The sequence below is a fragment of the Heterocephalus glaber genome, unplaced genomic scaffold (genome assembly GCF_053883595.1).
Source record: "Heterocephalus glaber isolate CG9 unplaced genomic scaffold, H.glaber_assembly_v1.0 deba00001608, whole genome shotgun sequence".
Classification (NCBI taxonomy): domain Eukaryota; kingdom Metazoa; phylum Chordata; class Mammalia; order Rodentia; family Bathyergidae; genus Heterocephalus; species Heterocephalus glaber.
The window spans coordinates 40,079,595-40,093,870 of record NW_028258379.1 but is presented as its reverse complement, the minus strand read 5'-3'; the positions used below and the strand labels follow the sequence as shown (position 1 = coordinate 40,093,870).

General features: G+C 40.0%; 1 protein-coding gene across 10 annotated transcripts in view; it reads right to left on the bottom strand.

The window, feature by feature from the left end:
• Mark3 (microtubule affinity regulating kinase 3) overlaps positions 1-14,276 on the bottom strand; it is a 105,784-nt gene that overhangs the window by 37,322 nt on the left and 54,186 nt on the right. For 9 of the 10 annotated variants that reach the window (XM_004836893.4, XM_004836895.4, XM_004836894.4 and 6 more), the window contains 3 exons: positions 12,333-12,381; positions 8,220-8,285; positions 3,313-3,383 (listed from right to left, as the gene is read on the bottom strand). In XM_004836893.4, the coding sequence (XP_004836950.1) occupies positions 3,313-3,383; positions 8,220-8,285; positions 12,333-12,381 (186 nt within the window). The remainder of the gene's footprint in view (positions 1-3,312; positions 3,384-8,219; positions 8,286-12,332; positions 12,382-14,276) is intronic. The other variant, XM_021243892.2, reaches the window with a different exon arrangement.

The following is a 14,276-nucleotide window of genomic DNA, read 5'->3' as shown; positions in this document are numbered from 1 at the left end:
CTGGGGTTACAATGAAAATACTGTTTTCCTAAAACATCATATCCCTTACTTGTAAACTACATGGATCCAGCTATGGTGGACATAAAATCTGAGGGTGGTTCTGTATTTTGGTTCAAAACAAGCAGGAAGGAGAAGCTGGGCTGGAGTTAGGATGAAATGATGCCAAGCAGCTTTACTACTTTATTTCAAATGAATATTCAGAATGGAGTCCACCCATAATCAATAAACAAAAATGCACCAAGGACATGGATAATTTCCACCTTGATATTTTCTGATATTTTCTGATCTAATCATTCCCATTCAGATTTTTGTATTTTAGACACGGTCTCGCTATGTAGTCCAGGCTGGCCTCAAACTCAAAGTGATCCTCCAGCCTCTGCCTCTCAAGTGCTGGGATTACAGACATGTGCCACCAAGCCCAGCACCCATTTAGTATTTATATTAATCTTTCCCTCTGGAAAAGGGGATTCTTATCTAGAGCTTTTTTGTAAGTTATTTTCAAATTCTGCTTTTGAATCACAAACTGATAATTTTCTGCCCTTTCTCAGGTCATCCTTCTTCCTTTAGTGCCAAACAGCTCAAAGGTAATCTGACGCCATAATAACCTGAAAATATTCAGCTCAAACCCATTGTTTTTGAGTTGTTATTAAGCTAAAAGCAGTCTTCCAGGTTTCAATAGGGATCTGGCCTAATTCACTGTCAGTTATCCGTGAGAGAATAGAGGCATCAACATGACCAGCCCACAGAGAAAGAGGTTCGGCACAGAGATACAGCTTTCAAAGCAATGAAAGCTCAAGCAAGAAATGACAATGGCACACACAGCAAGTAGGACGGGAATAGTGAAGGAAGTGGGGAGAGGAAAACCGTCTGCTGGTGAAGAAGGAACAAAGGGCCTATTTGCGGCACAGAGAGGATCACACCCAGCACCATGCATGTAGAGTACCCTCCTCTTTGTCGTAAACAGGAAAATCATTTTTTAAAATTTAGTCATCAAAGTTGTGATGACTTATAAGCTCCTAGAAAACACAGCAATTAAAAAAGTAAAACACAGCCAGGCATGGTGGTGCAGGCCTATAATCCCCACACACATCGCTTCTCGGCCTTTTGGCTAAGATCAAGTGTATAATCCCCACACACTGTGCAGCTGAGGCAGGAAGATTGAAAAGTTCTAGCCCAGCCTGGACAAATTAATGACTTAAACTAAAGAGACCATGTGAAGAAATATACAGCATAAACTGCACCATGAGGTCCCTCCTCTGGGGAGCTCTAAGATCTACACAGAAGCATTCAGCATCTGCCCTTTGGGATTCTGAACAAACCAACTTCAAAAACTCATTTACCAGGCCACCAGAGAACATAGTTTTGAACATGAGCCAAGAGTTGGTGATATTAGGGCATGTTTGGTGAAAAGGTCTCATGGGTCTGTTGCTGCTACTGGGGTACCTCCCCAGTCCATTTTTATTTTAAGATAGGGTCTTGCTAAGTGGCTAAAAACTGAAGGTCAGACAAGTTAAAGACAGCAACACTTAGTTTGAACTCTGACACTGTTTTTTTAACTCAAAGTACCATTAGTATTTCTTAAGACTTTAAGTTGAAGCAATAACAGCGGGTGTGGTGGTGCAGGCCTGTAATCTCTGCACATGGGAGGCTGAAGCAAGAGGATTAATGTTGAGTTTGGGGCCAGCCTGTACTAAAGGGCAAAAACCTATCTCAAAAAGCCAAAATAATAACAACAACAAAAACAATAATAATGAGACACTGTTAAGAGAAAACTTAAAATTGCATTTTCAAACAGGTAAAAATTTATTTTATTTTATTTTTATTTTTTTATTTTTTTTGGTACCAGGGGTCGAACTCGGGTCCTTGCACTTGCACTTGCGCAGCAGGCAACCAAACAGGTAAAAATTTAAATCTTCTGTATATTCTGACAACCTTGTATGTGAAAAAAACAAACAGGTTCTGAGAGAAATGAGATATATTGTCATTTAAATGTAGATCTTGTAACTGTGACAGTAGAGAGCACACATTCATTCATTCATTTTTGGTGCTGGCAATTGTGCAGAGCGTCATGCATGACAAACAGAGCACTGAGCTCTGTTTCTCAGTCCAGAGCGAAAGTCAAAGGAGCAAAACATCTGTGCCCTTTGTCTTAATCAGGGGTTGGCAAATTATGCCCCTGTCCTCAATGGGGCCCACTTGTGTTGGGTTAAAATCATGCAGGCTGCCGTGCCTAGAGCTGCTCCTGTGTGGCAGGGCAGAGGGGACTGTCTGTGATGGAGGAAGGACAGCCCATGAAGCCTGCAACAGCATGTCTGGCCCTTTTCAGAAGAACATGCTGACACCTCCTCTGAATAGTAGCACAGCCCAATGAGTGAGACTGAGTTTTGGAGTTTGGGAGCCTGCGTCTGAATCTATGGCTGGTCTGCTACTTCACAAGTATGAAATTTGGGGTCAGTTACTAAATCTTCCATGCCTCAGTTCTTATCCTTTTTTTTGGTACCGGGGATCGGACTCAGGTCCTTGTGCTTGTGCAGCAGGCAGCAAAACCACTGAGCTAAATCCCCAGTCCCTCATTTCTTATCTTTAGCAAATGGGCATAATGCTCCTTAATTCTCAAGGCTGCTACAAAATTTACATAAACGTAAATCACTTATCCCAGGGTCTGGCAGGCAAAGGTTAATCAATCCATTATAACGGTTGTTAATAAAGATAAGAATTAAGTTACCTCTACACTTAAAATGAGCTTATTAAAATGAGTATCTCTCGGGGCTGGGGATTTAGCTCAGTAGTTCCACTGCCTGCCTCACAAGTGCAAGATCCAGAGTTTGATCCCTGGTACCAAAAAAATAAAAAGAGTATCTCTCTCAAAAGTAGAGTAAAGACAAGGCAAGATGGAAAGTCACTAACAGATTAAGTTATACTGGTTTTAGCTTATGAAGGACAAAACTAACAATGAGTTGTGGGGCTATAATATTCTTCTTGCTAAAAACTCTGAAATGCGTTTAATTAATATAATTACGGGGTGTCTCTGAAAGGCTCTAGATTGTTGAGGTTCAACTGTCAAAAACCCAGGTTTTAAAAAAAAAACCCCAGGTTAAGAGTGAGAATAATGTCTCAATTATAAGCTCAAAGCTCCAAGGAGGACCCATGGTGCCTCAGGATAAAAGGTACTTAATAAATTTTTGTTGAACTGAATGGCCAACCTCTGCTCAGCCATGGGCCTCTGGAGCATTTACAGAGGCAAACAACTGTTTGCTTCAGGGTTTAGGAAGGTAACTTAAGTTAGCAAACTAAAGACATGTTAGTTCATACCTGTCTAAATTTAGCTCTTGCTTCTTTTTCCTTCATTCTTCCATGTGCAACCAAATAGTCAAATACTTCACCTATAATTAAGAGAAATAAAAGTAAGCAGAAGTCATACTTCTGAGCATTAATTTTCCCATAAATTGATTGTTTCACTTTTCACAATGTCCTTTTTATTGTTAAATACAGGTATGAAGTTAGCTGGAAATATGTAGAGTTTAAGTTAAACTAGCCTAAAGTTTAACTATAGGCATTTAAGTTCACCAATAAAATCTTTAGGCTGGAGAAAAACCTTAAAATGAAATTCTCGTATGTTTAACTTACACAAATTTCATTTTAAAGGGTATGATTTTTTAATATACTTTAATAAAAACTGAGCAAGGAGGGCCGGGGATTTAGCTCAAAGGTTCTACTGCCTGGCTCAAAGAAAGCGCAAGGTTCCAAGTTTGATCCCCAGTACCAAAAAAACCCAAAATTGAGTAATGAAAAATGGAAACTTAAAATGGATTAAGTTATTTGTTTTAAAAGATGTTCTCACTGCAGATTATGACCACAATGGATTTCCTGACTATATTCATTCATTCAACAAATATTTACTGAGTGCCTACTAACTGCCAGGCACTGTTTTGGGCTCTGGATAGATGCAGCAGTGAGCTCAGCAAAGGATTTTCCTCATAGAGTTCCAGGAGGGGAGAGAGACAATGAACACAGAGTGTGTCAGAGGAAAGTCAGTGCTGTAGAGAGAACAGGGAGAAGGCAGCAGGAAGAATGCCTGTGTCTGTACTTGTGTGCGTTCTGCTGACTACCTGAGCAAGTGGGCACCACAGTTATTTGAGAATAAGAGTCTTTGGCAAGTAAGAGAAAATGGCAAGGTGCCACCTATGAGAGTGAGCGGCAAGGCGGAGGAAAGGTGGTACGCAAGCCACTGAAGAGGCCTGCAGGCTCTGCTGAGGACTCTGGCTTTGTAATGAGAGGAGACGCAGGGAAGAGGAAGTGACTCACTTCTTCAAAGGGTCACTGGCTGCTAGAGGGGGAAGGAGTCACCACAAGGGGAAAGGACCAGAGGTGAAGCTAGAAGGCCTGCCCAACAGTCAAGCCAAGCATGCCAGTGCCCGAGTGGAACAGATGTGCAGCGGCAGCAAGCAGCGGGGCTCAGGACACAACGCAGGTGACAGTGGGAATCTAAGCACAGTCAGGGCAGGTTAACTCCCAGGGGGAAAGCAGACAACGAGGTACTGGTACCAAGCCACTGGTACCGGTAACTGCTAACAGATGCAGAATGGGGAAACACCACCTCTGCAATCCACAGAAAACAATCTCATTTAGAAAATTAGATGGAAGATGCTCTGGGGAAAGATTCAGGTCTACTTTATACAAATTAAGGAATATGGACCTACATCAGCATTAGTGACTTCTTGCTTAAATTATAAATTATATATTAGGATTTCTGACTTAATTTATACTCTTAACCCTAACTCCAAGTAAATACATTTTAAGTAGATGGGGAAAAATATTTCTACATTAGCACCTGATTGGAAAATTGTCTTTTAAAAGGCATTACATACACATGTAATTTATACTACACAATGCATCTAATACGATGATTACAAGTTAAGTATCAGCTTAGTAAAATGTCAGCATTCATTCATTCATTCATTTATTTATTTATTTATTTATTTATTTATTGGTACTGGGGATCAAACTCAGGACCCTGAGCTTGTGAAGCAAGTAATGTCAGCATTTTAAAAGTGAATGACTGGGGGGCCGGGGATTTAGCTCAGTGGTTCCGGCCCCTTACTCAAAAGCACAAGGTCCAGAGTTCGATCTCCGGTACCAAAAAAAAAGTGAATAACTGGGGTCTGGGGTACCAAAAAAAGGAAAAGCGATAACCAATCTTTTTGGAGAGGCACACATCAAACAAGTGGTTAATAAGTTGCAAACAACTAAAGTTGTATGCATATCATACAGAAAGCAGTTTGATGTAAAAAACACAAGTGGGTGATACTTGTGTTGCACAGGGACATGGATAAGGTCCAGACCTGTCTATAATTTAAAAGTTTTATAAATTCAAATGCACTATAAACCTAAGAGATTTCTCAAACCATAAAGCACACCCACAATTACTAAGTTATAAAACAGAACACCAATTTATAATCCAGGATTCAACCCCAATCTCTCCTTTTTTCCTTGTTAAAAATGTATCAAAAAAAAAAGCATTAACACTCAGCAAGCAGGTGAACTAACAACCTCCAAAGGCTATTTACTAAAGACAGAAAGAAAAAAAAACAGAGCGGCACTCCTGCCTAGGCCAGGAAACCCGTGGCTACATGGAAAGATGCTGGACTGACGGGCCAATGAGAAAGCCCAGAGGTTCTAATTCGCAAACTGCAACCAACTAGCTAAGGAACCTCTGGTACAAGACAACCTTTCTAAGCTCTAGTTTCATCTATAAAATTAGAAAGCTGGCCTGGATGATTTCTAAGGTTCTTTGCAATTCTAAAATTCTACCAAATCAAAAGGTACTTCTGCTGGGGGAAGTGGTGCCCAACTGATTAAAGCTTTTGTTATTCACATCTTGGAGACTGAGTGTTTTGCTGAGCTGACTAAAACAAGACAGTGAACCACCCCCCATCAATAACAACACTGAGGGCTGCTCTGGGGACACATTACTGCCGGATCACAAGGCCAATGAGGGCCACTGGATGAACTTCCCATGCCTTTCTTTCCCAAAGCCCATCCTCTTTCTTCTAAAAACCGGGATGCTTCTCAGAGATTTTTATCTTGCCCTTCTTTTAAGAGTAATCTGAACTGCCTGAGCACCTAAATTAAACAAAAATTGAAAGCTGTGACAGACAAACTGGAGGGGCTAACACACTCAGAAGGCTGGGCTCCAGCTCTAGTGGCAGTTATGATGAAGGTAGGCCTTCCCAGTCTCCAGCTCTTCAAGAGTAAAAGCCATATATGGCTGGGGATTTAGCTCAGTGGTTTCACTGCCTGCTGCGGAAGCGCAAGGACCTGAGTTCCATCCCCGGTACCAAATAAATAAATAAATAAATAAATAAATAAATAAATAAATAAAAGCCACAAAGGGCCGGGGATTTAGCTCAATGGTGCTGCTGCCTGCCTCCCAAGCCCAGGTTCCTGAGTTTGGTCACCGGTAACCAAAAAGATAAAAAAATAAAAAATAAAAAGGAGGAGCCACTGCCTCCTGCCTGGCCGTATCATGGAGTCACTGTTAAGGTCAAAGAAGCCAGGGAGAGCAAGCACTGTGCATACTTCGGAGGCTACACAGATAGGAGGCCATTAACTCTGTGTTGTTTGACCAAGGAATAGGTAGTGTTGGAACTCCATTAACTTGCAGTTCTTCAAGTTTGAAAATCCCAACTAAATTCCCAAACTAAACATTTAAAATATAAAATACATAACGAACAATGAATCAGGAATATGAGAGTGGTGTCAAAGGTGTACCTACAATAACTCATTCATTCTCACTAAAGGCTGACAATTTTTTATTTAATGTTAGCTCATTAAACAACGAGGAGCTGTGATTCAATGTTCTATTTCCAGGTTTTGCAATTGAGATCAAAGAAACTAAAGAAAAAATAAAACTATAATCCTGCAGAGTACAACAGGATGTGTCTCCAGGAATTTATAATTTCACAAATCTAATCTAATTTGTATTTGCTGAGTATCCATTACATCCCCAGCACAGTGCTAAAGACAGGGAAAATGAAAACACAAACAAGAAAGCTTCTTCGCTCCACATACAGGGAAATCATCTGTGGTTCCACACTAAGAGCAGCCCCCTCAACCTCCAAGTGAGCATTTTTACCTTTTCTGTTTTTGTTTTAGAGGCGGGGCAAGTCTCGTCATTCTTATGTTAGACCTGTAGTTCACTATGTAGTTCAGCCTGACCTTGAACTCATTGTGTAGACTAGGCTGCCTCAAACTAGGCTTTTCTCCTGCCTTAGCTCCCAAGTACTAGATTACTGGTTTGCTATACCATGCCTGGCTTCCCAAGAATTCTTATAAAAGATAGCAGCTATACATATTGTGTATACATGCATTTCAAAATGTATCTGTTTTTATAACCTTGTAGGCAAATAGTTACTAGTCCTTAGTTTTCATTTAAAGGAAAATCTAGTTATATGTACAGTAAACACTATTTCTGGCCTTGGGAAAGATGGACTCCAATGACTAAAATTTGGTAAAGAAAAGTAACATACATTTATTTCCAGCACACTAATGCATTAGTACATTAAAAATACATAGTACATACAGACACAAAAACACAGGGAGGAATATTACTTAGCTTTAAAAAGGCAATTCTGACATATGCCACAATATGGACAATTTTAGAAACATTATGATAAATGAAATAAGACATAAAAGGACAAATAATGTACGGTCCTATTCTATCTGGTCAACAGAGCAATCAGATTCAGAGACATAGATTAGGACCAGAGGAAGAAGGAAATGGGCAGTTTGGGTTCAATGGGCACATTCTCTCAGTTTGGGAAGAGAACATTTCTGGAGACTGGTGGTTACTGCTTCTCGGCCTTTTGGCTAAGGTCAAGTGTAGTATCTGGAGATTGGTGGTGGTGAGGGCTGCACAACAACATGAATGTGCTTAATGCCACAGAGCCGCACACTTGAAAATGGTTAGAATGGTCAATTTTATCGGTGTATTTTACCACAGTACAAAAACTCAAGTTTTTGGATATTATCTATTAATAATGCTAACAGTGGAACACTTACTGCAAACCATAGAACTGCTAGCATCAGGCTGACTCATCCTAGAGTATTATGAGCTTTGATGTAAAACGAAACCTTAGCAATTATCCATATAGGCGGCATGCTTATACATTCTTTTGAAAGAAGCAAATAAAAACCTTATATAAATAAAATGTACTCACCTCCACTTGCATATTCCATGATTAAGTAGAGTGTCTTTTCAGTTTCAATGACTTCAAACAACTTCACTAAGGAAGAGGATACAAGAGAAGAACAAATGTGTGTGGTGTACAAGCTGCACATATAAACTCTATGAAAAGCAACTTTTCCCTGTTAAAGATTTTAATATCTGGCCCTCTAAAAAGTGCCTGTAGGGATTTTTTTTTCCTTTTTGAGACAGTCTCACTATATAGTACAGGGTGGCCTTGAACTTGTTATGTTGCCCAGGCTGGCCTCAAACTTGCAATCTTCCTGCCTCAGCCTTCTGAGTGCAGGTACAGGTGTGCCACCTACACCTGACTTAGGGAGGTTTTTTTTCTTAAATTCTTTTATTGGTACATTTTTAGGTATACAATATGTTTACATTTATCATTGGATGCTTGTACCTGTACATGATGTATCTTGGTTCTTATTTTTTCCCCATTACCTGTGTGCCCTTCCCTATTTACATAGACTTCATTTGCATTTTCTTTTTCTTTTCTCCTAATTTTTCCTTTCCCTTTCCCCTCTTACCACCCCTACCCCTTTGGACCTTTTCTTCCTATTTCAAATTATCAATTATTCATTTTAATCATTTTAACCCTTATTTACACTTTCAGTTTCTCACACTAGAGAAACTATTCTGTATTTACACGTGTGTCCTACTTATTTCACTTAAGAGTATGGCCTCAATATGCATCCACTTGGCTATAAATGTCTCTAGTTTCTCATTCTTTATGGCTGAGTAGTACTCCATTTTATTAAAAAACCCACATCTTCTTTATCCAGTTTCCAGTTGATGGGCACTTGGGCTGTTTCCAAGTTTTAGCTATTACAAACTGTGCCACTATAAACATGGGTACACATATATCGCTGTGGTACGATTCTTTTAATTCTTTTTTTTTTTTTGGTACTGGGGATCAAACTCGGGTCCTTCTGCTTGCAGGGCAGGCGGTGGAGCCACTGAGCTAAATCCCCAGCCCGGAGTTGTTTTTATTTTTAATACATTTTATTTTATCTAATTCCCCCCCCAACCCCCCTCCCCTCCCTATGTAGAGAAGCTTTGTTTCCATTTTTTCCTTCTATTTTCACTTTTTTTCCTTTTTTTGGTATCGGCCATCGAACTCAGGACCTTGCGCTTGCGAGGCAGGAGCCAGAACCACTGAGCTAAATCCCCAGCCCTTTGCTTTTTTTTCTTGAGGGAATTCGTATATTACAATAGAAAAGATTTTATAAAAGAAAAAATTCTATAAAAATATTGTTTCTGGGTGTCCAAATGCTCTCAGCAGTGCAGCAGGTATACCCTCACTACTGCTTGTGATGGTGTCTATGCTAGTTCATTGCCAACACTCCTAGAGACTTACCCCATGTCTCTGAGCCCAAGGGGTGGCCAGGGTTACTCTACCCCTGTAAGTGTGAGCCTCCTCAAAGGCACCATGGCCTAAAGCAAGTGATTCCAACCAAGACCTTTGTGACTTGGGGAAATTATTGCAAATTTCAGTGTTGTTTGTTACTGTTACCGTTCTAAGGCCAGAAATGGAAAGAGGTAGAAGGCATTATATGGCAATTAAACGAAGAGAGCTTTTTTAAAGAATGATTTTTCAAGGGGTCAGTGTGATTTTGCTATATCAGTTCCTTATTTCAGATAGAAATAATATTTCTACTATTGGTAATTCATAAAGGTTACACAATTGTGTGTGTGTTTCCAAAGCTATCTAGTCATCATTTTGTATATATACTTTGTTAATACATTAAAATTAAACTTACCCAAAAGAGAAGGGGGATGCTAGTTCATTTATTATAAATGATTTTCTGATGCTTTAGTAGACTATTATCTAGACTGAAGTGCTCAAAAGAGTAATCAGCAATTTTCTGCTAGTGGGTTTTTGGGATTTTTTTTGGTACCGGGGATCAAACTCGGGTCCTTGCGCTTGCGCAGCAGGTGGCAAAACCACTGAGCTAAATCCCCGGCTTTGTTTTGTTTTTTTAAGACAGGGTCTTACTTTGTAACGCAGCCTGGCTTTGAACTCACTATGTAGCCCAGGCTGGCCTGAAACTCATTGCAATCTTCCTTCCTCAGCCTCCCAGGTATGCGGCACCATACCCAGTTTAATCAATAAATGTTTGATAAACTGATGAACAGAACTATCAGACCACTCCTTACACTCAGATAGATTCACAATGTCAGAAAAAACCATTAAAGAAAGTTAAGGCATGTTGGTAAACAAGCAACATAAAATGAAATCCTTCTAATTTTCCAACATAAATTCTGGTTCTTCTAGGAAAATTACTTCTATGAAATGGGAATTTTTTTGTTTTTGAGACAGGATCTTGCTATGTAGTCCAGGCTGGCCTCAAACTCACACCTCCAGCCTCAGCCTTCCAAGTGCTAGGATCACAAGTATAAGCCACCATATTTGGCTTCAATAGAAACTTTTAAAAATGTCAATCTAGGGCCAGGGATTTAGCTCAGTGGGTTAACCGCCTGCTGCGCAAGCGCAAGGACCTGAGTTAAAAAAAAAAAAAAGTCAACCTACTATCAAAGATATGTCATTTAGCAAGTACCGAATGCTAAGTAGGGTATAATTTAAGATATTAAAAGGAAAATACATTTAATTCTAGGCAAGAAAGTACGGGGGGTGTGTGTGTGTGTGAAATTTGAAATCCAGAGTTGGCTGGCTAACCTCAAAAGGTTGAAGTAAGAAGCAAAGAATGAACATTTTCACTATATTCCCTGTAATCTTTCTTTTCTCCAAACAGATATTTCAGTTTCTAAGATGTGTAGTTTTTCACATTTTAATTAGTATTGTGGATACTAGGATGATGACCTGGTAGCATCGTCCTGTCTTGACAAAATAGATATAGGGTCGGGGATTTCGCTCAGTGGTTCCACTGCCTGCCTCTCAAGCACAAGATCCTGAGTTCAATTCCTGGTACAAAAAAAAGGAGCGGGGGGGGGGATAAGCCTTTTGTTCAGGTATATAATCCAAATTAAGAAGCTGTGTGTAAATGCTTTTTCCCTCCAGTGGTTCCACATTATTCTTGTGCCTAAACATCACCTCTCATTAATTCATGAAACAATATTTTTAGCCGATGGAGCTATTACTACAGAAAAATGCAGTTATATTATTTGAAGAGCCAGATTATGAAGTATGTGGATTTAAAAGTTCCAGAGGGTCAATATCAAACAACCCACATATTCCACCTTGCTCCTGCAGTTACTATGTGGCCAGGACCTTTCCTCATCCTTAGAGCTGTGTACAGAGAGGAACATGAAACTTCTATTTCACTTTTTAAGTGTGACTCAATATATTAGCATTTTCTTAGAAATAGTCACATAAAAATTTTTTATTTTATTTTTATTTATTTTGATACCGGAAATCAAACTCATGCTTGTGAGACAGGTGGTGGAACCACTGAGCTAAATCCCTGGCCCTAAATAATATTAATTCTGACTTCATATAATTCTACCCTTCCTAGGTACTAATTAAATACAATTATATTTTCTCCTTTTCTTTTTTGTCTCTATCTTTCATTTTGTTTTTGTTTTTTTGGTACCAGGGATCGAACTCGGGTCCTTGCGCTTGCGAGGCAGGCATCGAAAGCACTGAGCTAAATCCCCGGCCCTTTCTTTTGATTTTTTGAGGCAGAGTCTCACTATGTAGTTCAGGCTGGCCTCGAACTTACAATCCTCCTGTCTCAGCTTCCGGAGTGCTGAGATTAACTACATTTTCTATCACATTAAAAATTAGAAAATTAGGGCCAGGGATTTAGCTCAGTGGTTTCGCTGCCTGCTGTGTAAGCGCAAGCACCTGAGTTCGATCCCTGGTACCAAAAAAAAAAAAAAATTAGAAAATTATATTTCTACTGCATTAAAGCTTTAAGTTTAAATGGTTAATACTTAACCTTTTAACCTGTCTTTAGTAATTTCGAAAAGCTAATACAAATAACCAACAACATATATATATTTTATTAAAAGTGTAACTAGGCTGGGGGAGTCCCTTTTTAATCATTTCAGGAATATAGTATGTTTAGCTTTATGACGTACTTTCAAGAACACATTTCAATCCAAAAGTATTTAACAAAGCAGAAAGTACCTATGTTTGGATGATTTAAAATCTTCATTATTCTTACTTCTCTGAAGAGCTATAAAAAAACAAAACAAAAGGAAAAGCAAAAGACAATCCCCAATACAAGTTATTAAACATTATACTCCATTATTGCAATATAAGTTTAAATTTTCTCTTAGATAACTGATTCTTGCTGTTTTTATTCCGCATCTCTAAATGAAAATCCAGAGTGACTCTGAAGCAGGTTTATAACTTATTACCAAATAGTATCCCTAAATGTTGCCATTTCTGAAAACAGTAGTGGTCCTGAGAAGGATAGTGCAACATTCTAAATTTTATTTTATCTTAAAAACATGATGTCAGTTTGGGCAAGAACAGTGATTAAAGCCTGACCCAGTTATCTACCCAGGGTTCCATTCTGTGAATTAAAACATACACAGTCCTGATGAATTACCTCAAGGACATAATAAACTGAGTTACAAATGATTCTCAGATAAGATTTTAAACAAAACCAACTTGAGAAATTCTCGCTGGAGAATATGGGTGACTTAGCATGGAGGCTGTAATAATGACCCTGATGAGCCACAAAAATGAGGAGATGAAAGCCCTTGGGACTCCCCCTGCACATGTCCCACTGACTTCGTCTGACCAGAGTGAAATTGGCAGCCAAGGACAAGTGGCCCCGGGAAGGCTTTGAAATACTACTGGAAGTCAGAAGGCAGGGACATGGAATGTGATGAATAACCTTTCCTATGTAAAACAGTGGCTCATTTTTAGAGGCAGTAGCACTTTTATTTTCAACATAAATCCCCGTTCCTATTGTGGCCATTCCCACATTTTGTGTCCTGAGATGAGAAGACAGCCACCTACATATCTAACCAACAGTCAAACTTGAGTTCTTTTATAGCTTCCTGCTGTCCAGCTAGGACAGAAATCCTCTACAGTTGAATGTCACTCTATTTGGGCTTCCCAAATGCCTGCACGCGGACACACCGACACAGCCTGGTATGTAGGCCCCGCCTGTGGCCTCCCAGCCCTGCCCCGTGCTGCAGGCACCCTCACTCCTCCCAGTTACTAGGACACGCTTGGTTCTTCCCAGTCTCTTTATCCTTCAAGTCTCAGGCACATTCTCGGGACTATCCGGTAGGTAGGTCTCCTTTGTCTTACATCAGAGCTATCTGTTCACTTCTTCCCTCAGATGTCCTTCAAGTTGTCATAATGCATTTTTGTATACCTGTTAACCATGACCAAGCCTGGCACACAACAAGAACGCATTTATTTGGTAATATCTGCAAGAAAGCACTAACTACCAAGAACTGGGGCTTATGCCAGCCTCCTTAGCATTCTAATGACCTCACTGCTTAAAGCCTGGAAGCAGAGTGCCACCAGAGAACAGTCATTATTGTGCTCTTTGGAGGGGTGGGGCAGGATTTCATTATGTAGCTCAAACTGGCCTTGAACTCTAGGTGATCCCCCTGCCTCAGCTTCCAACGTGCTAGGATTACAGGTGTGGGCCACCACACTCAGCCAGTTCTGCTTTTTTTTCCCCCCCAGTTCTGTTCATTTAAAAATTTCTATGAGCAGCAGGAGAACTGAGACAAAGTGAATTAAAGTCAAAACCAGGAAAAGATGGAGTATTACGGGAAGCGAGGAAAGAGCTAACTTTTGCTGTGGGACTTGTGGAGGATTTAAAGGCTGTCCACGGCTGACACGGCTGACTGTGAGTATGCACGCTTTGGAGAGGGAGGAAGACAAGGTGTGGTCAGTCTAGGCATTTAGACTCCAGGCTGCTTGCACCCATCAGGGTGTAGGAATCTCTGCCTTACCTATCACCCCATCTGAATCAGGGTGGAAGAGTCTTACTTTTCAGCAACCATACATTTTTATCTCAGTATTTTAACTATATATAATTGTGTCTCGGGCCGGGGATTTAGCTTAGTGGTTCCACTGCCTGTCTCGCAAGCTCAAGGT